The sequence below is a fragment of the Osmerus eperlanus genome, chromosome 12 (genome assembly GCF_963692335.1).
Source record: "Osmerus eperlanus chromosome 12, fOsmEpe2.1, whole genome shotgun sequence".
In the NCBI taxonomy this organism is placed as follows: domain Eukaryota; kingdom Metazoa; phylum Chordata; class Actinopteri; order Osmeriformes; family Osmeridae; genus Osmerus; species Osmerus eperlanus.
In genome coordinates, this window is record NC_085029.1 from 15725489 (window position 1) to 15749278 (window position 23790).

At 45.0% G+C, this 23790-nt stretch overlaps 2 protein-coding genes across 3 annotated transcripts; both read right to left on the reverse strand.

Moving 5' to 3' along the window:
• Positions 1-345: 345 nt before the first annotated feature.
• atp6v0cb (ATPase H+ transporting V0 subunit cb) lies at positions 346-8983 on the reverse strand. Its single transcript, XM_062474300.1, has 3 exons — positions 8696-8983; positions 1404-1587; positions 346-990 (listed from the first exon to the last, which is right to left on the reverse strand). Exons 1-3 carry the CDS (start codon positions 8766-8768, stop codon positions 786-788), a joined length of 462 nt encoding a protein of 153 aa, XP_062330284.1. The 5' UTR covers positions 8769-8983; the 3' UTR covers positions 346-785.
• Positions 8984-12636: 3653 nt separating this feature from the next.
• Positions 12637-22670, reverse strand: tbc1d24 (TBC1 domain family, member 24). 2 transcript variants are annotated; one of them, XM_062475191.1, is made up of 8 exons: positions 22630-22670; positions 22347-22457; positions 19899-21018; positions 18377-18535; positions 17398-17461; positions 16099-16194; positions 14834-15110; positions 12637-14006 (listed from the first exon to the last, which is right to left on the reverse strand). In XM_062475191.1, the coding sequence occupies exons 3-8, from the start codon at positions 20879-20881 to the stop codon at positions 13852-13854; spliced, it is 1734 nt and encodes a 577-aa protein (XP_062331175.1). In that variant the 5' UTR covers positions 20882-21018; positions 22347-22457; positions 22630-22670; the 3' UTR covers positions 12637-13851. The 2 variants fall into 2 exon arrangements, with proteins under 2 accessions (XP_062331175.1, XP_062331176.1); XM_062475192.1 differs by lacking the exon at positions 22630-22670 and having other exon boundaries at positions 22401-22457.
• Between the last annotated feature and the right edge of the window lie 1120 nt (positions 22671-23790).

The window sequence follows — 23790 nt, forward strand, 5'->3', positions numbered from 1 at the left end:
GGCTGTACTACAGGAAAACATTGAAGTGTTTCGAGAATGTTTGCGTAATGATTAAAATACAGGTACACACAAAACTCCCGCTCCACCGTCCACACACTAAAGGCAATCTTACATTTTTTAACCAAGTATAACATCCAGAGGAATTCCAACCACTTATCACAATTAACCCACAGTGCAGTAAATCTATCTATATATAGATATTTATAATATGTATGTTATGTCTGTATATATATATCATGGGGAATTAAAGATTTTTGCTCCATTTAAACAGTTTCATGAACAATTCTTTATAAATAAAATCAGTGGAAAACAGAAAAACAAAAACAAAGCTAGTCCATACACATCTTTCTACACAAATAGATCCTCAACATCAAACCAGAACTTGTGTAAACTCCCAGATTCAATGCAGGAGGAGAAGCAGAGGGCCTTTGGTCAGCTCTCTCAAACCAGGGGCCGACCAGGGGCCAACAAGCGACCTGGCTGACCAGAAACCAGTGTGGTAAGAGAAAGGAATCTTCATACAATTGTTTTTCTTAACACACACACAAAACACTACATTGCGCATTTACAAGAAGTTGACTATCAAATTGGGACGACTGTACACATTTGAGATAAGACCACATATTTACGGAGCCATTTTTAATCATATATAATAATATTTCCACGTTTGTCACTTTTGTGTCAGAAATTTTTACTCTTTTTATGTTTTTTCCTGTTTTGCTTAATTATTATAATTTTTTTCTCTCCAGCAGCAACATAAAGGAGATATCGGAGAGGCGAGCCGACTATTTCGTAGACAGGATGAGGGCGACGATGAGGCCGTACAGCCCCAGGACCTCAGCGAAGATCAAGATGAGGATCATGCCCACGAAGAGCCGGGGCTGCTGGGCTGTGCCCCTCACTCCCGCGTCTCCAACGATGCCGATGGCGAAGCCAGCTGCCAGCCCGCTCAGCCCCACGCTCAGACCTGCACCCAGGTGGAGGAAGCTCCTTCAGCGGGTGGATACATGGAGGGAGAGAGGAAGAAAGATGACAAACAGGCCTTCAATCAATAAAAAAGAAATTAGCATCCAACCAATTTGAATAGCAGGAAATGCAACTTTGCTGTGAATTGTCTGGTGTTACTTGAAGTCATACACAGGTGCACCGACGAGGAAATGAAAGGTGTTTCGCTTTACTCTATTTAGTCATTTAGCAGATGCTCTTATCCAGAGCGACTTACAGTAAGTACAGGGACATTCCCCCGAGGCAAGTAGGGTGAAGTGCCTTGCCTAAGGACACAACAACATTTTTTTTCCTGGCCCGGAATTGAACCGGCAACCTTCTGATTACTAGCCCGATTCCCTAACCGCTCAGCCACCTGACCCAGTCTGAAGTGTGTGTCGGAAGGTGACCAGACTCACTTGTAGAGGCTGACCTTCTCGGAGATGTTGTTAGCGATCAGCACCGCTACTACCAGGCCGTAGATGGCTATGATACCCGCCATGACCACGGGGATGATGGACTTCATGATGAGCTCTGGCCTCATCACCGACATGGCGGCGATGCCTGTGCCACTCTTGGCCGTGCCATAGGCCGCTCCCAAGGCTGGGGGGGGGGGAGATGGAGAGAAGAGGGGTTAGAATAGAAAGACAGAATGGACCGTGGTACACGTGAGACACGCAGGCAGTGTAAGAGTGTGTGTAGGACAGGGTTGGGTAACTAATAAGGAACTAAAATGGAGGAATTGATAAGAGCTAAGTCAAAAATCACAGTTCCTGTTCCTTATAACCACAAAAAAAATAGCAGCATCTGGGAAATTTCAGAAGTACAAAAGACAGTCACATTCCACTTCCCATAAACTCTTACAACCCCAGTCATGGGGTCTCCCCAGCTGCCCATGGAGAACCCTCTTCTCCTTTCCCTTCACAGCTCTGATCTTCTCGTCGCAACCTCGTCTTTCCCACGAGGAGAGGGGCCGGGGATGAATTAACCCTTTCATTCCTAATCACACAAAGTGTTCCCGACCCAGGACGCGCTGACTATTCCAGAACTGCAGTGTTCTAAATCACTCCATCCCCTCCTCTTCCGCAAGCCCCTCCTCCCTGACAGACTACGGGCTTCTCCACACAGGAAGCGTGAGACGTCACAGAATGGGAGCAGCAGCAGGCCTCGGGAGGACAACTGCTGCTCCGCTGCTACCAAGGGCAACCACTAGAGCATTAGCAGCTAACAGCGTTAGCACCCGCAGCTAACAGCGTTAGCACCCGCAGCTAACAGGATGAAAGAGCAGCGGAGTGCTGAGTCTGCAGCCGAGCGGGTGGCGAGTGTGACGTCGGTTGCAGGGGGCTGGCCTGGCGCTCAGACATCACAGGCAGCCAACCCATGAAAGATTAATCAAATCAATACTGGGGGCTCTGAGACGTGTGGATGTTGAGCTGACGGCGGTGGATTCTTTACACAATGGTGCTGCTAAAAATACTGATACATTTACATTTAGCAGACGCTCTTATCCAGCGACTTACAGTAAGTACAGGGACATTCCCCCGAGGCAAGTAGGGTGAAGTGCCTTGCCCAAGGACACAACGTCATTTTGCACAGCCGGGAATCGAACCAGCAACCTTCTGATTGGTAGCCCGATTCCCTAAATCTGACTCCCCTGCTCAGCCATCTCACCATTTAAAGACTGAGGATTTAGTAGGAGGGGTGGGAATCTGTCAAATGAATATATTTTCCTATTTTCTTATATTTTTCCCAAGAAGGTAGAACATGATTGGATGCATGAAATGTATTCCTTGATAACGGATCAGACAGGAGTATAAAAACGTCCCTGTGTAGAACGCACGCCTGTCACAGCAGGACATTCTGGCTGTGAATCAGAGGCAGGCGGGTTTGACTAGATTTCCTCCACGTCAGCTGAGTGTGTATATCCGCCTGTGTGTGTGTGACTGTGCGTGTGCGCACGCGTGTGTGTGTAGCACTTGCTCCTGTGCCTGAAGCAAGAGTAAAGGCGGACAGCTCTGAGACAGCACTGACCAGAGAGCAGCATCCAGGCTGTTGTGTTGCTGCCGGCTGATTGAGGGGCTATAGCCCAGCCACCACGCTCCTCATCCCAGCTCTAAGCACTGGACACTGGACAAGGTCAGGTTCTGAGATTGTGGAGGATTTTTGGCCTGGTATCAGTCTAGTCTCTTGTCTTCCTAGAGAATCTAGGTGTGCTGCATAGCTCGTTATGGTAACATCGGGGAATCTAATTAAGAGGGGTTGCATCTCCCATCTTCCTGAGATCCACAATGTCATTATGGTTACAGACTACCCTTCTATCTCAGTTCTGTGTACTGCCACTGCCAGGCAGGAACTGTCGTCATGTCTGATCAGCTCCCTGGTTGTCTAGACAACTTAAGCATCAGGCCACTGTACAGTCCAGGTTGTGTACCACCATAGACACCCTTAAGCAAACAAGAACTAGTAAAGAAAAAGCATCCATGTCACAGCCGCCATTTTGAAGGAATACCCTGCCCAATCCAGTCTCCCTCTCCCTCTCTCCCTCTTCTAAACCAAACAACTGACTGGAACGTGTAGCTAGATTGATATGCATTTGTTTTGTCGGCTCACAGGATCTTGTCCTGGAAGATCCCCCCTCTGCACAAAGCCCAAGGAGAGACCTCCCTGGATGTTCTTCACCCAGCAGGACTGGAGGTGGTGTCTGCTGGAGGCAGTGTCTGCTGGAGGCGGTGTCTGCTGGGCTCGGCCCCCACGTCTTAGGCTCACTGACAGATGGCCGTAGAGCCACAGCCGGAGTGACAGGCCAATATTTAAATGTGCACATGGCAGCCATCCACCGGCACCCAACATGACCCCGTCCATCCGTAAGACGTAACCTTCTCCACCCTCTGCCCCACCCTCCCCTCCAGACGTACACTCGTTCAGCACGACAGTCTTATGGACAGAGTTGTTTTGTTCTCCAAAGTACAAGAACTCAAGACTCAAGCGGCCAATCAAAGACCTTGCTGAGGAAACATCTGAGAGCCAGGCTGTTCCATGACCTTGTGGAACGACTGAACTGTTCAGGATACTTAAAAAGGGGGCTCGCTTGGGGAATTTCTGTAACAAAGTGACATAAAAATGGATCAGTGCATCACTTGACTGTGCTTCTGCAACCTCTGTGGTTTATCAACCCAGTGGCAGAGACTCGGATGGTCACACTGACTAAAGATGCCCGGCTTATAAAAAATAACCTTAAAAAGCAGCACCTTCTCACTCTCTGGGACAGAATATCCAGTGATTTTCTTTCCTCTAACATGACAAATACTGGACATTCTCAGTATGCTTCCTGAAAGGCAGGCGAGCGGTCATCTGAATCATTGGCACACGGCCATAAAGGATGAGAACAATGGCTCCTAGGTTGGAGCCTTTTTGTTCCTGTAATGACCTCCAGCTAGGACAGAGACCACGAGGGTCCTCTTGCCTCTCGTCCCTCTTTAAACAGCAGCTGCACCCTGAAACCATCCTGTACCTCCACCCTCGATCCCAGCCCTCAACGATCAGACGAGGGCGGGGGATCGGCTAACCTGCTGGTTAGAGAACAGACAGGTTTTACCTTCCCGATATGTTTATTCTGATGATTATGCGTGGGTGTGTTTTGAGGACCACTGCTGTAGCACAACCCCTGCGCTGTAATCCTAATCCCCTGCCGCTGAGGTAAAGAGCTTTTATTCCCCAGAATATTCATTAATGTTAAGGGATGCCTGGTGTGTGTGTGTGTGTGTGTGTGTGTGTGTGTGTGTGACATAAAACAGGAGGTTGGTGGTGACAAGTTTAGGGGAGCAGCATCCAGGAGACTCTCACCACAGGATGTAGGATTAGGGGAGCCAGCCTGCAGCCAAAACACTCAAACCTACATGACAAACTCTTAGTGACAGAAATAGAGGCTATGAAAATGAAACTAGGCATCAACTGTACACTACCCTGACAGAACAGGCAGTGGATAATATTGTGGAAACGGTAAAGACTTTGACCAAGGTAACAGAGCCAGCGAGTCCATCTGTTTCATACAGCAGCTCAGTGGTTTACTGGGTGTGAGAACACCAGGCTTGCATGTTTCAGTCACAGTAAAAGGTCCCCTTGGGGGAATCTTCACCAGCATGCCTTTAAACAGATAGAAAAACACCAGATTTTCTATGAGGAAAAGGGTTGTAAAGTCAGATTCATAAAGTTGCTTGTGTTCCATCTAGGGTTGTCAATTTCGTTTGAGGTTGCTTTCAATAGACCGGCGTCCAGTCACAGGGAATCATCAGAGGAAAATTAATTCCTGAGCTATGTTTAGCTTGCTTTTTACTTTCACTTTTTACGTCTGACTGCGGTCAATAAAATGATCTGATTACTCGATTATTCTCTGATTACCCGATTAATGGTTAACCGTCGACATTCCTAGTTCTTTACAACAGGCCGATCCAATCCACATCAATCTTACTCACAAGACAACATTTCTCTCACATTTTGCTGAACGCAAAACGATGCTGCTACCCTCGTTTTCAGCAGGCATCGGCAATAAAACATAACCTAGAACTGGAGAGATTTAGACCGACCGCAACGCAGGTGATAGCATCAACAGCCCTAGATTCCGTGATTGCATAGGAAGGGATAAGAGACCATCTGTAGTACTGGAGGGGGTCCCTCCACAGCAAGCTTTTAGTGCACTGATCTATTAAACCACAGGTGAGTAGTTACTCTATTCAGATATAAGTCAGGCTGGCTGAGCGGTGAGGGAATCGGGCTAGTAATCCGAAGGTTGCCAGTTCGATTCCCGGTCATGCCAACTGACGTTGTGTCCTTGGGCAAGGCACTTCACCCTACTTGCCTCGGGGGGAATGTCCCTGTACTTACTGTAAGTCGCTCTGGATAAGAGCATCTGCTAAATGACTAAATGTAAATGTAAATATAAAATATGTACCAACTATCACAAGTGGACACCATGAATTTTAGCAATAGGCCATTATCAAGTGATAGGTTATTGATAGATGTTGGAGTGCTTTCATTGTACGCAAGCAAAGGCATGATGGAGAGTGGCAGGTTAAGCAATATTGTGGCACGCGTTTGACAGGTTAGAGCTTTGAAGTCTTTACGCTAACTCCAGCTTTGAGATGACAGGGGGAAAAAATTCACACGGAATTAGAATGCTAAAGCATAACAGAACAATTAAAACTGGTTGCTTTTACAGAGTGAGATTTATTTGTTTGAGGCTGATTTCTTGTTCCAATGGATGCTTTGCGCAAGTGTAGGTTACATTTATTTTATTTATAACAAAGCTAGGTCTACTTGTGATAAGTACATACCCCGTAAGGACTGATAGTTACAGCCCACGTTTTCAGTACAAGGGTGGTGCTTCCAGTGACATCACAAGATGGCAGCCGCTAGTTCTCCGTCAAGAGTCTCGGAGCAGAAAACCTTGTAAGATGCTTAATGCCTGGATCTGAATCATCGACAGCGTCCCTGGTCGTCCACCCCCCCCCCCTCTCCCTGTGTGCCACCGCCCAACCAGCAGCTCTCCCAGCTGGCTAATTCCCCATCTGTCACAGCCCCCCCCCCCCCCATCACCGCCACACACGCGCACGCCGGCATCACTACCTACAGTACGGCTCAGAATCATGTGTGTGTGTGGGATGGAGTTCTGCTGGCTTTGAGAAGGTGCTAGGTTGGTTGCTTTTGGTGTTGAGGCATAATGGGAACACAAGAGCAGTTAAAAGCGTTTTTTGCCCCGATGCTGTCTTCACAAGTCTCTACACAGGCAAGGAAGGTGTGCAAAGTCCTACCGGTTCGAATGATGACGTGATCACAGAAATTGTGATCACGTCATCATTCGAACCGGTCACGTCATATTTTTTTATCTCCCATAATCATAATAAAGCTCTAGATTACGCCTTTGTGAGCCAGTTACATATAAGGCCTAACAGGGTTGGGAAACACAATGTCACAATTCCTCTTTAATTCAGCCACGCATCCCTTTTCGGCTCAGCCGTAATGTCAGCCAACATTTGACAAATGTGTTCAATTCCTCCATTTCATCACATCGGAAAAACCTGACGTATTGTTCCTCTCGAAGATTGTCTTAACCTAGTACTCCACATCCATGACCGTTTAGACAGCCATTGACCAATGGTTGCCGCTGTGCCATGACAGTGAGACATCCACAGTATCCACCCTTATACATGGACCCTCCAGCTATATGCAGCACATATTCAATACCACCTAACCGGTCAGGCCCTTTATGACAATTAGCAGATTGTCGATCAACCATTACCAGATACATCTGCGTCTGTTAGGCCTTTTCATAAGGTTAACACTGGGAATGCATGCAAATGGCATTCAATTGATACATTTGCACCCAAACATAATATATATTTACAAGAGCGCAGGCCTAGATAACAAATGTTTTCTCCTGAGAAGTTTTTAAAGGAAAGGGTGAATGACAACCATTTCCCCTTGACGGTCAAGGATTGTAAAAAACGACTTAATTGATGAGATTTCATAAGCACAAATAGATTCACTTGAGTGGGTATGACATTTCCCTTACAAAAAAGGTACAAATAAGTAACAACGATATGTAACAAGTCCCGTTGTGAGTGAAGTTCTTGGACTGACTAGTCACATCCCTTGAACGTTCCCAATCATAAGTCCTATCATGTGGTTGTCATATGATCTCACGTGCAAATGTCATTCTCTTGGTGAGACAAGGAAGTAGAGTTTTTGTTGCTCGCGTCTTGGAATTGCATAAAACACATTTATGTAAAAACTCCTACAATGAGACATTTGTGTCACCTAAATTGTCATTTAATGACTTGGAAAAACAGGGTTGAAGTGCTATTGATCATCATCAATGTGCGGCTGGCGTTTCCAGCTGTAGCGGACCAGTTAACGCTAAAATATTTCAAAATATACCGATGCTTGATAACCAGATAGAAAAGCAAGGCCACATTAACCAGCCTCTACGCTGACGCGTTCGGTGGCGCACATTGCAAAATGTAGTACAGTAGCTTTCTAAATTGTAATCAACGACGCTTGATGGGCCATTATGAAAGACGTATCGTCGACTCGTATGATAGAATATTGCATAGCTGTCTGGTTTATTAATTCAAGTGATGCTTCGCATGTAATCTAGTATTAATTGTCAATTGAATATCTACGTCGCCAACTCGTCGATCAGACTAGATTGAGTTTGGTAGTAAGCTAGGTAGACTACAGTTTCGGTGACTGTACGCGTTTAGTGACTGTACGTTAGCTAAGATAGCCGCACATTAAGATTGGAGAGTTCACAGCTTGCTAGGTAGCTAGCAAGCTCGAGTCACTCGCTATCCGTAATCATGCAAGTTAAAGAGAACATAATGGTATAATAGTTTGAGTGCAAAAAAAACAATTATTTTCAGCTGCGTAGTATGTACACAGTATGTAGCTGGCCAACTGTCTAGACTCTAGAGCTACATAACACGCGTACTCCTGCTGCGGACAGCATTGACACTGACAGTGACAGTTCGAGCTGGCTACCTGGCAAAGCTAGCCTAGCAGCGGTAGGTACCTCAAGGTTGGTAACATTCATTACCCTGAGGAAAACACCATGTATTTCAAATGCCAAAAAAATTGTTTCGTCATAAAACATAAACATTGAATAATGAATGTAATTCATAAGTAGAAAGTCAAAATTCTTAAGAGGAATAATTACCGCTGAAAACCATAGCCGCAGAGGCACCCATCACTGCGAAGAACGGAGAGTATTCGGGGCTTTCGGACGACATTCTTTCTCACACAATAAAAAAACAACTAAATGTACAAAACAACTATTGCTATGCTTCCCTTTTTGGCTGGCGTAAATTGATTCGAAGGCCACAGTCTTTAGTTCTTAATCCGTAAACTGAGACACGTTTGAGACCACCTAACTAGCAGTGTAAACGGACTAGTCACGAATCTTCAGATAAATACCCGGCGCAGCAGCACAAAATGGCGAAGCGGAAAATATCACCTGACTAGCCATATGGATAAAACCCATCCTCGACCGTGTGTAGGGGGGCAGGGCCTCAAGTAACTAAATAAACGATTTACTGCGGCACATATAAACAGAAAGCAAATAGAAAATAGAAAATTGTATTTATGTTGAATACGATACGGATAAAAAAAGTGGTATATCGTAGGCTCCCTTCTTTTATTTTTTGAAGGTCATCCCCTATCACAGTGTATTTGGTGTGCTCCGCTGCAGGCTTCCTTTTGATATCTATGCATTCTTCTTCCTTCAGAATAAGGATGAAATAATGGCAAGAGGAGAAGGGTGTGGATCACCTATCTCTATCTCTGAAAATAAGGAAAGACTATTGGTAAAGATAAAGCTGTTCACAATTGCATCGTTAATTACATTAGCATCCTTTTTTGAGTGTTTCATTATTATAATTCAAAATTATTAATTTGCATTTGGATTTATGTGAATGCAATGTATATAGCTCTAAATATATATATACACAACATTTTCAGATTTCAGAATTTCTTGAAATTAATTTAAATTAATTTCTGCACCATTTTACACCTGGGCACTACCATGCAGTTGAGGGTAGTTAACAATAAACTGTGATGTGGAATGTTAGTGTGAGAGATTGGGAGGTTTTGTAGTGGCAGTGGGGGAGGGAGATGAGAATCCCCACTGCATGGCTCCCAGCTAAGAGCCATAGAGCAAGAGGGAGCAAGCATGGGAGTGACGATTGCGTGAGTCAGAGAGATTGTGCAGTCCCCTTTCCTCCTCCTCCCCCTCCTCCCTTCATCCATCCATCCGCCCCCACAGCATCTCCCTATAGCCAGGCAGGCAGTCAGAACCGGAAAGCACCCCTCCCCCCACCCCTCCACAGTAAAGCCCCATCACCCGTGATGTCATTTCCACACCAGCATCATAGGCCGCTGCCTATACCTTCTCAATGACCAGTGCCTGCCAATGAAATAAATCTAGCGCATAATAGACATATCGCATAGCAGAAACACAGTATGTCGTTATGAAACAGGGAGGATGTAGCAAGGGCACATAGGACCCAGTTGAACGAGGATGATTTGAACTTTAATTTTCACCCTTTTCATCCTTGTGACTAATCTGTTATTGATTCGAGAGTCTCGTGATGTCTGAGCTTTCTGTGGAGGGAGGTTCCCCTCTAAACCATGGCTGGTTGGTTATAACAGTTTAGCTGCAGTCCTGTACAGTACATGGTCGGCACGATCATCAGCCAAGACACATCCTCCCATGACAAACACTCATTCGTGAACCTAAGGAAGGGAGTCAGGTGGCTGAGCGGTTAGAGAATCGGGCTAGTAATCTGAAGGTTGCCAGTTTGATTCCCGGCCATGTCAACTGACGTTGTGTCCTTGGGCAAGGCACTTCACCCCACTTGCCTCAGGGGGAATGTCCCTGTACTTACTGTAAGTCGCTCTGGATAAGAGTGTCTGCTAAATGACTAAATGCAAATGTAAGGAAGAAGTAAGGCAAGTGCATTCACCATACAACAGAAAACAGAAACCTGTCTGGGGAGATTACATGTCCTTGTGTGGCACAGAGAAGCTCTTGTAAGGTAAACTAGCGACACACTACTTCCCCACAGTCAAATGGAATGTAGTTCATTCCCTGTCTGTGTCAATGACAAGTGTCCTTCAAGGGGAAATCGTATGAACAATCCTCACAATGGAATGAATAGAAGCAGCTTGTTCTTGTTTTGTCAGATTCAAATATCCCCAATTACAAACATATACCATGTCATTTAAAATCCTATTGTACACTTCAATTGTTCAGCTTGTAATAAATATGTAGAGGCCTACTTGACACTGTGCACACTGGGCTCGTTTTTGAAAGGTTTCTGGTTTGTCAAGGATCTGTAGGTAGAGGAAACAAACGAGTTAAACTTCTCATGGTTGTCATTGGTTCTACTGGGCAAAGGAATTCATTTTAAGACTAACACCAAGCAAAAGGTTCCTCCTGTTCAAATGATATGTTTAATCCTGCAAGCAGTGTACAAGAGCATTTTTTGCAAGAGGATATTTGATTTACACATGTATACCTAATAATTGGACACAAAAACCTTTTTTGATATTCAAGGATATTTACATTACACACCAAAAAGCTCAAGCCATATTTGTGATGCACTCATAAAAAGTGGAACCCCACCTTGATATATATACCATTTAAATTGTGGCAAAACAGGGGCAGACCCCCCACACACACACACCCCAGGACATGTTAATCCTACAGCCTCGTCTGGACCTAGGGAGGGGGGCAGGGCAATGAGATGGCCTGCAGTATAGGGTTAAACACGTAAGCATCTTAGTGGTTAAGGCTGGAAATTGTGTTTTTTTCAGGGGCTGCACCCAACCAGCATCCGAAGGATGGGCTATTTATAGTTGTGCATGTGCGATTAGCAGGGCGAGAATCCTGAATGAACAACACGGAGTAAAAGCCTGGTAAACAGAGCCAAGTCCATGTCACTTACAGAAGGAATTATTCTGTACCACTTAACTGCCTGATCGCCCGTCTATGTCTTTGAGCTAATAAATGAATTGCCATTAATAAATGGGACTACGATCTCATTGATTGAATGTGTTGAAATAAAATGCTTTCAGAGTAAGAGGTTTTGTTGGCAGGTCATCTATCAAAAAGGAAAGGCTGAGAATATATGTTGTTTTCCCGTATAACCTTAGACAGTCCCTACTTCCTTATTTAGAGGCGCTGACTCTTCAAAATGTTCTAAGAGGCAGCCATCTTACTCACTTCTAACAAACATATTTTTTCCAGTCATGTAGAACAGTCATGCTTGCCCACTGAGTGGTAAAAACCAAAAATAAATACGGTAGCCTACTGTCTTGTGACTCATTACCAAGACTATATTAAATAAATTCACACTGCATAATCAATAAAAGTGTTTTGTACCATATCAATATATGACATTGCATTGATACCCTAAAATGAATATAGATGTAGCTTAGATAATACTCATCTCCTGTTAAGCAAGCCAGAACCTGTGGTATATGCATAATGAGAAATACTGAATTTGATGCTACGAGAGTTGCCGAAGCAGTTATCTACAATGTACTAAAACATATGCTTGAATCATATAATTGTAACCTATCCAGATTAGACTTTCAATATGACACCCCCTAAACTGTATGCACAGGGAAATCCAACTGCTGGCTTCAAGTCTTATAAATAGAGTTTGTTTGTATGCATTTGCAGATTTCCTCTGAAGGTTCTGTGGCAGTAAGTAAATAGAAACACCATACTGCGGTTGTGTACAACGTCAAATCAATTCAGTGGTATTATGAGACTAGCTGTCGAAAGTCAAATAAATCCAACATAAAAATTTGTGTTTATGCAAAGAAATTAGAATAAATCTTCTGACCGTGAGTGCTGGGGGCAGGTGCTATACTGAGACAGGGTCAACTGATTGTGAAAGGCATCTGACACAGCTGTGTGACAGGGCCCACAGAAATGCAGGCATCCCTCTGCATGGCTCAACAATTGGGGGAACAAAGACAGATGGAAAAAGAAAGGGAGATAAGTTGCAAGGCAGAAAAGGAGAGATGCCGTGAAAGAGAAAAGGATAGTACAATTATTTCAACAAGAAACTGAATAACCAGGCAAAGACATGAGTCAAGTCTCTTGGTGTATAACTGTACTTTCACATTGATGATACAACTGTAGATTCACAACCAACACTTCACTAGAGAAGTCATTTGACTTCCACCACATACATTCAATGATATAATCAAAGGTGTCTTCAAGACAGTCCATATTCAGGACTTATGATATTGTTTGAAAGCTCAAGGGACGGATAAACATAGAGAAATACTGCATTACTTTACACAAATTCACCACTGACAGTCAACTGAAACCATTGACAACATTTGTTCTTCAGCTCACCTGATAACACCCATCCAAGCAATTAAAAATATATATAAATAAAAGAACAATGTGCACATATTGGACGCTTATTTTTCAATTGTACCACTCTAAAACAGAATGTTAAGTTGGTGAGAAAGCAGGGGACATTACATATCAAACATTTTACATTGACAACACATGAATCTTCTAACAGCACCACATGTATCTGATATTAAGCACACATATGAACCAGATATGCATGAGAGAAAAAGCACAAACTGGTCTATGACAAAGATAAAGATTTTGCACAATCTGGCACAACTTGTCTTGACTGCATTCAGATACTAGTTTCATTCAAAAAAACACTCATCTTCTCCAAAGAGACACTTCACATACAACAGTTTATGGACACGAGTGGGAAAGTTGCACAATATTTTTTTTTATAAATAAAGGAAACTGCTATTTAAGGATTTGGCAGTTGGAGTTTAACAACATTGCACAGATGACGGGTGAAGGAAAATGTACGCCTGTATCGTCTAGTTCAGCGCTAGTGCATTTAACGCAAGAATAACACGAAAGATTTCTGGGTAGGAACAAAAGCATGCACAAACCGGAGCGCTTCAGGACAGCTAAAATGGGTGTCAGCCAAGCATTTGTTCTTGTTGAGAGACTTGAGATCTTTAGCAAATTGTTTTTGATATACCCAAACCCCTCAAAAGTCAACAAAAATATAATAATGCAGCATAGTTAAAAATCAGTGAAAAAAAGAAGTCTGCTGACTGATATTGTTGCGATAATGATACTATTTTTGCATCAATAAATAAAAAAATAATGAACATTTAAGTATATAGACTCATTGAAATGGTTTGATCATAATATTCAAGGTTACTTCCTCAAACCAAACCCCTGCAAGGACGGATAAGCATCTGCATTTGAATGTCTGCCGGAGGGCATCTATCTGAAGGTGTGTGTGTGTCCCATTAAGAGGCCATGGAGTCCTGAAAGCCCCACACCTCCAGCAGGGCGACCTGGAAGCTCTCTGCACACAGCGGTGGGTTGTCGAAAGTGCTGCATCGGCCCGTTCGTCCGTGGTTCAGCTCAGAGTCGATGTAGAGGGCATTACCGTCGCCTCCCCCTGGTGAGATGGAGGAACAGCAGGTCGGGAATTAGAGGTGATCTGAGTGAGATGTAAAAAAAGAAGCTCTGTGCCCTACACATATATATGAAGAGTGAGACACAATGAATCAATACCCATGAGCCTTTGCGTATTTGACAGAAGTAAAGCCCTCATAGACACTGACGCGAGACCAGCTTCGACTAACTGAACACATTACGGTAGATGGCAAATTGAAATTAGCTGAAAGTTGGAGCATAAACCTACATTACAGGATGGAAGCACTACAAAAAGCATGGTGGGATGGTTATTGGCCTTGCTTCCCACCTCCTCCCACCACCTCCTCCTCCCACCACCTCCTCCCTCAACCTCCTCCTCCCACCTCCTCCTCCTCCAACCACCACCACCCTCCTCCTCCTCCTCCTCCCACCACCCTCCTCCTGCCACCACCCTCCTCCTCCCACCTCCTCCTCCCACCACCTCCCACCACCTCCTCGTCCCACCTCCTCCTCCTCGTCCCACCTCCTCCTCGTCCCACCACCACCCTCCTCCTCCTCCTCCTCCTCCCACAACCTCCTCCTCCCACCTCCTCCTCCTCCTCCCACCACCTCCTCCTCCCACCACCTCCCACCACCACCTCCTCCTCCTCCTCCCACCACCTCCCACCACCACCCTCCTCCTCCCACCACCTCCTCCTCTTCCTCCCACCACCACCTCCTCCTCCCACCACCTCCCACCACCACCCTCCTCCTCCCACCACCTCCTCCTCTTCCTCCTCCTCCTCCCACTACCTCCTCCTCCTCCTCCCACCACCACCACCACCACCTCCTCCTCCTCCTCCCACTCACCCACGATGATGGAGTCAAAGTTGCCGGCCATGAACATCGAGGTGTTCCTGGAGTTAAGGTTGAAGTGGCGGGCGGAGAGGAAGGGCGACAGGCGCTCCGAGGGGTCTGCGGCCTGTCTCTCCACGGGGAGGGAGTTGCCTTCAGAGTTGTGTCCCTGGGAGGAAGCCTCGTCCTGGGGCTGTTCCGGGTCCTCGCCTGGGGCCGGGGGCTTTATGGAAGAGACTAGCTCGGGATGGCGAATCACAACCCACTCATACCTCTCCATCTCTGGCTTCAGCTGCAGCAGAAACCAACACATAGCCCTTGGATGAGGTATATTTGTTTTCTGTACAATTCAGGGCTGTTCTGTACACCTTTTATTTGACCCAGCTTCCTTTGAGTCATAGTAATGGAGGAACACACCACACACACACACACACACACACACACATAAGAACGTGGCTGATAGCCTAAACTTAGCATCTTAAACTGTCTCCTCCATCGATGCCGAGTGTCTCTCCATGCATGTCTGATAGACACCAGCCTGTGTCATGCTTCTCCATATGTTTGAGGTGTCAGGTGAGGGCCTCACCAGATACCAATGTACAAGGAAGCTCAGGTTACGGGAGTTTCCGAGTGAGTGCGAGTGTGCGTGTGTGTAAGCGGTGGTGTTTGCTGGCCAACCAAAAGAGCACACAGCTGCGCATACACACAGCGCCAGTTTAATCATTTATGCATGAGGCATTCGAAACTAGGCTATTTGTAGCGCAGGTACAATACCTAACAATCTTTCAGTAATAACGCTTCTATATTTTTCAAAAAACATTAATGGCATCTGTTGAAAGTAGCTGTAAGAGTATTTAAGAAGGTGTGAGAATGAAGGCTTCCTGAATTTGAAGCTGACTGACTTGTCCCTGGGGAAAAGAGATGGCAGCCAGTCTGCTGATAAGGAGGCCAATTATTCTGACATGGTGGTAGGGAAAGAAGTTTGTATATGGCGCCACCTGTTGGGCATTTTCTGTTACTGTCTCAAAACCACACCTACCTTCAGAATATCTGGGAACAGTTTCTGAGATAAATATTACATCTTCGAAAACTGCATCTGGGTCCTAGACTAGGCTGAACCTGTGTGTGTGCACACAACAGCGCCATAGGGGACTATCTCCAAGCCTCAGAATAGTACCGAAATGAAAACCAGTATTTTATTACAGTTGGTACGACTTACCCACAAGGAGAAAACACGGTATTTGATCATTATTTTTTTAACTCTCTCCCAGATAACTTACCCTAAAGACGAAGCATTCCCCTGTCCCAAAGAAGCTTAGTTTGTTTCCTCCTCTCTTGCGCTCCTCCCAGTCAGTAGAAAGGAAAGCTCCACACACCTACACAACACAACACAGGAGGTCAGGTACACAGATTGAAGTCATGGTCACACAGAGGATCCAGATAGCTTGTATGAGAAAAGTTGGATTGCACAGCAAGATAGGCCATACAAAGATACCATAATGAATGATTAGGATTTTACAAGATAACATTTTACACTGTGGAACTAAGGAAATAAATATAAGAGGGATCTAAAAATCTTTTGAAAAAAAAGTTTCAAAAATAATAAAAATAAAATATATATTTTCGAAAAAAAACGTCCTCTCATTTTACTGTGTGTGAGAAACTTTTTTTTCGAAAATATTTATTCAACCTTTTCGGAACCAAGTTTTTTTTTTTTTTTTTTATGTTTCAAAAGGTTTAAAAAATATATTTTCAATTATTTTTTTGGAGAGGTTGAAAGAGACATTTCTCAAAAACGTTTCTAAACAAAAGTTTGCATCATTGATGAGTAGTTCATCAGGACTCTACTATCTCTACTGTCTTTTTAAACATGAGTATCTGTACTTCTACTTGAGTGAAGGATGTGTGTACTTTTGCCATCTCTGCCAATCAATGCTGGTTGACCTCTGACCCTGCAGCCGAGAGTAGGAGTGCTCCAAACTACTGTCAATCCTGACAGATTAACTACACTGCTCAACACCACTGTAATTACAAACAGCATTTTAATAAATGATAAAATAGTATTATTTATGAAAGAGTTCTCATGTATTTCAGCTAGGCTGGGACACATCACAGGTTTGACTATTTTAATGACAGTAAAGGTTAATTATATCCTTACTAAAACTGGAACAGGGTTAGCAACGGAATGGGAAATCCCTTTCTCTGAATGGTTCTAAATAAAGATCAGACCAGGGAGGTCTGAGGCTAAGAGAGTTCACAAGGTAGCAGGAGTGAAGGTGTAATGTACAGGTACGGTCTATGACGCAGGCCTACATCCAGCACATTACACATTGCCTGAATATGTAGTAACATAAAAGATGTAGAATTAAAAGTAAAAGATATCAGTGTATAGTGTTTGGCATGTGTTCCACCTGCCTACCCAGCTCATAATTATGTCTCCTTGATTGTGATGTCATCCTGTGTGTCAGGTGATGTAGGGTGTGGGTGTCAGGTGAGGGGCTTACACACACACCTTGTAATGTTCTCTTACAACACCCTTAAAGTGTGTGTGTGTGTGTGTGTGTTTGTGTGGTCCTTACATCATGGTCAGTGGTCCTGATGAGCATCAGAGTGGGTTCATAACCTTCGCAGTGAGAGTAGAACCTAGAGGAATAAGACAGGTTAGGATAACTGGTTGTACTGTAACTGTGTAGGTCAACAGCCCACAGCCCACTGATTTTTTTAAACGAAATCCCATTGAACTCTGTGACCTATTAGTGGTGAAATACAAATGAGCAGTTAGCAAAGATGAACCACTGTTGTCGATTTTCAACTTCTGACCTTCTGTACTTTGGATGGCTTCACCTAGTGATCTCATCAGCCAAGTCTATGAGGTGAACATTAACCAAAACTTCTGGGATCTAATCTTGCCCTGTTAGCCAACCGCCCCATCTTAGAAAGACGGCAGTGTACCGTGAGATAAAACTGATAGGAACAGCTGTGAATCAGCTGTGAATCAGCTAATTGTTGACTCCGACATTCATGAATGTTGGCTTGCTGAAAAGAAACGATAATCAGCAGTCCTGCAGAACTCTACACACAAAAGGGTCAAATGTCAAATGTAAAGGTCGTTAGCTTATCTTCTTCTTGTGAGCCTAATGGGAGAAGGTAGGTTCAGAGAGCGAGTATAGAAAGGTTGGATCAGAACAGCACCTTGGATCAAGTGGCCCTAGAAAACCCTGCCCTCTAGTACAGCATGCGTAGTGATTTCCTATCTTCTTTGACCCAGGCATGAAGGTACAATGTGGCGTTTCCTGTTCTATTACCTTCGACTATCAAGATAAGTGTGTATCAAATCAAAATGTATTTGTATAGCCCTTTTTACACACAAGCATGTCACAGAGGGCTTCACATACGCCCATAGAACTGCCCCTCAACCAACCTAAACCCTCAAGGATGTCGTCATGTGTCGTGTGTGTATGTCGTCATAACTAAAAGAAAGCGACTAAGTGGGTATAAAGTGCGGACTAAGAGGCTGTTCCCGAAGTTTCTACTGAACCGAGGGAAAGCGGGAGGTACCTGTTGAGGCTGCAGCCGTGGTTGGAGGTGGTGAACAGGAGCTGCGGCTGGCACAGCGCGAAGCGCTCAGGGATCCACGACCAGATGTCGTGCATCTCCTTGGTGCTGACAATCTCCGAGGAGAAGGTGTCTGGGTTCAGCGCCAGCTGTACGTTCCGTCTGTAGCCGTGGCAACCGTGCGACGAAGTTGAGAGGAGGGGAGGTGGGAGTTGACAACTTGGTTAGTGACGCACACATACACTTACATTCCTCAAATAAGTATTTGTAGATACACTATTTAGGGAAATTGGAGGGCTAATTAACTGTCCCGGCAATGCTACTTAAGAACACAGAGGGCAGTTCAGGGCAAAAAGGGAAGGACGACTCCAGTACAAATACTTGCAAACAAGGCTTAGTCTACGTTCTAGATAATTCTGTCCAATGGTAATATCCTCTCTCACTTACCAGAGAGCTGCTAGAGAATGCAGAAAAAGTGAACCGTGATTGACACCTACCTCCTAAAGGAACAGGACAGGGAGCATGAGTACAGACACAGGCAGGTTGGAGACACAATATGGGGAAAGAAAAGAAAAAAAGACAATGTAAAAAATAATAGTTACAACAAATAAAGAGGAAAAAACTGAGACAGACAACATGAAGAGGACAGCTTTAGATAGATGAGAACAGGATAGATGACGGAACAAACATGCTACAATTAAAGAAAAAGATTAAACACAAAAATGAAGGCTTCCTAACAGCACTTGTTGTACTCGCTTCCTCAAAAGTAAACAATTTAATGAAGTGGCTACATTGGTCGTGAACATTTTTGGCAGTGCCACTCGTTTTTACATTTACATTTAGTCATTTAGCAGACGCTCTTATCCAGAGCGACTTACAGTACTTACAGTAAGTACAGGGACATTCCCCCGAGGGAAGTAGGGTGAAGTGCCTTGCCCAAGGACACAACGTCATGTGGCACGGACGGGAATCGAACCAGCGACCTTCTGGTTACTAGCTCGATTCTCTAACCGCTCAGCCACCTGACTCCACCTAGCATACCATCTTGGTTTTTAGCATACCATCTTGGTTCACTTTATAGCCTTTGAACCATGTCACATGATAGGTATGCCACTAGTAAAAACAGAAACACTCTAAATGAGCTCAGTTTATTTGAACTGTCGACAATGACTGACCTGACCTAACCAGAATGGCTGAAGGTGGGTTCAGACTAGCCAAGTTCTTAATCTTAGTTTCTATTCCAATTAACCTAAACCCATAGATTCTTTCTGGGTGGCATCCAAATAGTCTATTGTCTTTTCCCTTTATTGTTTAATCTATCCACCACTGTCCATACCTGGCAGCTCACATACACACTCTTGCGTGATTACTGCAATTATGCATTCTTTCCTCATTTTGGACTACTCAAATCTGCCCGATGCAACCAAGCACTTCAACCTCACTGTGTGTACAAAGGAAAGCATCGGGATGACACAAATCATATCCATAAAACCACAGAACTGCAGGAGACATTGGCCCATCTGACCTCTTCTGTTTGACGGTGATGCCCTTCTGCTGCAGGGACTTCTCGTTGGTCAGCTGCAGCAGGGTGATCTCCTTGCGGCTGAAGAGGCGGATGGAGAAGGCCTTTTCCAGGAGCTTGTCGGGGGTCACCACGGAGCCGATCCCCTTGACGAAAGTCTGGATGTCGTCCCGGACCCCCGCAGAGTCCTGCGCTTGGCCCCCGGCTGGCTGGGCCCCGGCCTTCTGCTTACGGTAGAACTTGAGCAGGGCCAGGGCCACTCTGTACAGGACCTTGTAGCCCTCCACCAGGAACACATCCAGGACTCTTGCCACGTGGGCGAAGGGCAGGTCCCCCAGAATCCAGCGCTGCCAGTCAGAGTAGACCTCTAGAACGTCCTGGGCGGTCACGACGATTAGCTTGTGGGCCGCCGGGCAGTACTTGTTGGCGAGGTCACCGAAGGTCATGCAGCTGGACTCGTAAGCCAGGAAAGTCTGGTCCATTAAGCGGCGGCCAGGCTCGTTGCAGGCCAGGAGTCGGCTGATGTGCTCGAAACACTGGGCCTCGTCGGCACTGAAATGCAGCAGGAGCGCCGTCATGGCGGGCAGGGCGGGGCAGTGGGAGATGTCTGGGAACTGGCCGGCGAGACAGGAAATGATCCGATGCACGGATGCCACTGCTTCCGTCTTGAGGGAGTAGTGCGGCACCAGGTTGCCATCCACAAACTCCGGCAGCGGGATGGTGGAGGAGGGTTTCTTGGAGAGAGCGTCGCCCATCAGGTCACGGTACACCTCGGCGTCCGGGGTGACGGTGCGACAGGGGATGGCCTTGATGAGCTGCTGGTAGACCTGGGCACGGAGGTTGTGGTTCTTGGCCCAGTGGCCCGATCTGGCCATCTGCTTGAACACCTTCAGGTCCTTGCAGTCTACATTGGAGGGACCGCTGGGGGTGGCCAGGTCACCCATCTGGTTCCAGTCCACAAAGCTGCCATAGTCATTCTCGGTCATGGTGGAAGCTTCTAGATGGGGGGCCCTGGATGCTGTGGTGGATAGAGCAGGGGTCTGGTCCAGGGTAGAACTAAGCCTTCTGTCCTCTTCACAAGAAAAGACTTAGTGGTGTAGTACTCAACCACCCATGCTGTTCCCTATGTGAGGGGCGGAGAGAAGGAGGGGTGGGCGAGCGAGGGAGTGGGAATGAGAGTGAGGGGGGAGAGGGAGGAGAGAGAAAGACAATGTGTTAGAAACTTGTCCATTTCCAGTCAGTAGGCTAATACATTTGTCCATGTTTGTTTGGCAGCGGTCAGGCTATGCATGCAAAGAGCACTTAGATGGCTGCCGTCAAAAAACCCAAAGCCAATTACCCTAATTAGATTTTTGCTGCTGTAATAATCTTCTGACAGGAAGGGGCGAGCATTTCACTCGCCACATTCTTCCATTAAAATGGTGAAGGGAGAAGTCAAGTGGACTTCGATATCAACATGGATGTCAAAGGCCAAAAAATGAAGCATCTCATAAAACTGAATGAGGGCTTTTATATGAACAGAGTATTGCCTGGATCATAAGACTCCAATGGGTGTTCTTTTACTTTGGTCTTCAGGAAGATAATAATCAACCACAGGTAGGGTGTTTTGTGCAAACCACATGACAATGCAAAACAATAAAACAAAACCCATGCCACAAGGAAAATATGACTAAGAACATGGATTAACACCATCTGTCAAACTGTTATAATAATTTCAATATAGGTCACGGTTTGAGCTCTTTGGTGCTGCTGCTTAATTTAAACGCAGAAACACGTAGACAAGCTGTGAGTCCAGCTAGCCTAACACTACTTCATCATGTCTCTTGTCATTTTGATGATCTAATCTACCTACACCTGTGTATTCATCATGGCCATCCAGGCTAAACTGTTATAACTATCTGGCAGGGCGTCTGCTTAACAACGACATCAACTAAATACAGCTAATGTCTGATTGTGCCAAGTTAGATGGACAGGATGCTAGTCAGCCACCACCGGTAAGTCACTAAGGTGACACAAACTGGCTAGCAGTTCAGCTAACACGTTAGCTAGCTAAACACTGACAGTCTCGAGCGAAGCGAACCTGCCCCCTTTTCCCATAAAATCCAATGCAAAGAGCGTTGGTTTCCGTGTATGCAGCTCGTGACTCGAGACGAAACATTCAAATAACTAAGGGGGAGACATGTTAAACGGTGCACTTGGACTATGCATGTTTGCAATGCATTTTCTTAGCCAGCTCGCTTTGGATGCACAAGACGTGAGAAATAGCGACTAGTAACATTCCGCACGTACGGCAGAAGCTAGTGCTAGCTAGCTGGCTCAAAACATTAGGTCTTACATACATCTGAATGACAACAATGCATTCAATGTCAGACAATTAAGTACAGCATGGAAATTAAAACACATTTGACAAAATAGAAGAAAAATACATGTCAACGTCTAGTATACACTTACCTGTTCAGAATATGTCTTGAGATGTATTGGCTGCATTCATTTTCATTTCCTCACCTTGCACATGCGCAATCTCCTGTCCTGTCAGTGCGTAGTGCTGGCAAGAAGATCCATCTGGCTGGGAACATGGAAAAGGAGTTAAATGGTATTCTTTATATTCCGTTTCTTCATACTTTGAAGAAACTCCAAAGCCCATGTTACATATGCCATTGTATTTAGGTTTGGAAAACATAACCATAAAAAAAGAAATCATATATTTTGAGAAAGTTAGGAAAACACCCGTCACCAGTTTAGCTACTTCAGCTTGTCTCTTTTGAGAGTTAAGAGTGGTGGTGAGGGCGGTGGCGGAAACAAAACTACCATCTGATTCAATGGCCTTGTTTTTCATGCCTGAATGCCAAAAAGTCTACAGCACTGTTAAGGACAGGAAGTTACCCTCGATACGCAACAACACTGCTTTGTCCCGCAGTCCAGCATCCGCCCCAAAAACAGCAGTCCAGCGCATGACAGTTATTATAGATAACTCAATTGGGCCATAATTGCCCTCCAATATGTCTCCTGCCAAGTATTCATGTCTTCATTTAATGTACGTGCAGGGCTAACCAATGTCTCCGTGTTTGTAGGCTACCGGGAAAACAAATCATCTTGGTGGTTCAGTGTTGAACTTTGAAAACCTCATAACTTTTTAATCTATAGGGGCATATCGTTACTCAGAAAAGACTGGTGTTGACTCCTCACATTTTCAGTTTATAGGCACATTAAGTTACAGTAGACCAAAGCCTATTAATATGAATCTTCACTGTCAAAAAAATTACACTTTATTTTGTATTAGCTTATAGAGAGGGAGAAGAGAGAAAGACAATGTGTTAGAAACTAGCCCATTTCCAGTCTGTAGGCTACTAGTAATACATTTGTCCATGTTTGTTTGGCAGCGGTCAGGATATGCATGCAAAGAGCACTTAGATGGCTGCCGTCAAACAGCTTCAGCCAATTACCCCAATTAGATTTTTGCTGCTGTAATAATCTTCTGACAGGAAGGGGCGAGCATTTCACTCGCCACATTCTTCGCCAAGTATCCTGCTGAAATGGGTCAGAAGGGTTGGTTGGTCAGAAGGTTGCCGACGCTGGGACGCTGTGCCTATGTCCAGGCCTATTGAGACTGAGGTCATACCAGGCCTAAAGCAGAAAATATTTGCTTTTTGGACTGTCTTGACAAGGCCAGAATGTTGACACATTACATGTGTAAGAAGAAACATGTCTGAGAGGCTATTTTATTTGTCTCTTGTTTCCCTTTCTTTTTTTTGGGTGCCTCAACTGAAGCGCCAGTTGAAGTAGTTCATATCAGATGAGGTTGTCTAATCGTGTGTCCTTATCAGCCTGTGCCACATCATGTGTACAAGCACAACAAGCACACACCATTTGTACAGTAGGCTACATCAGATTTACA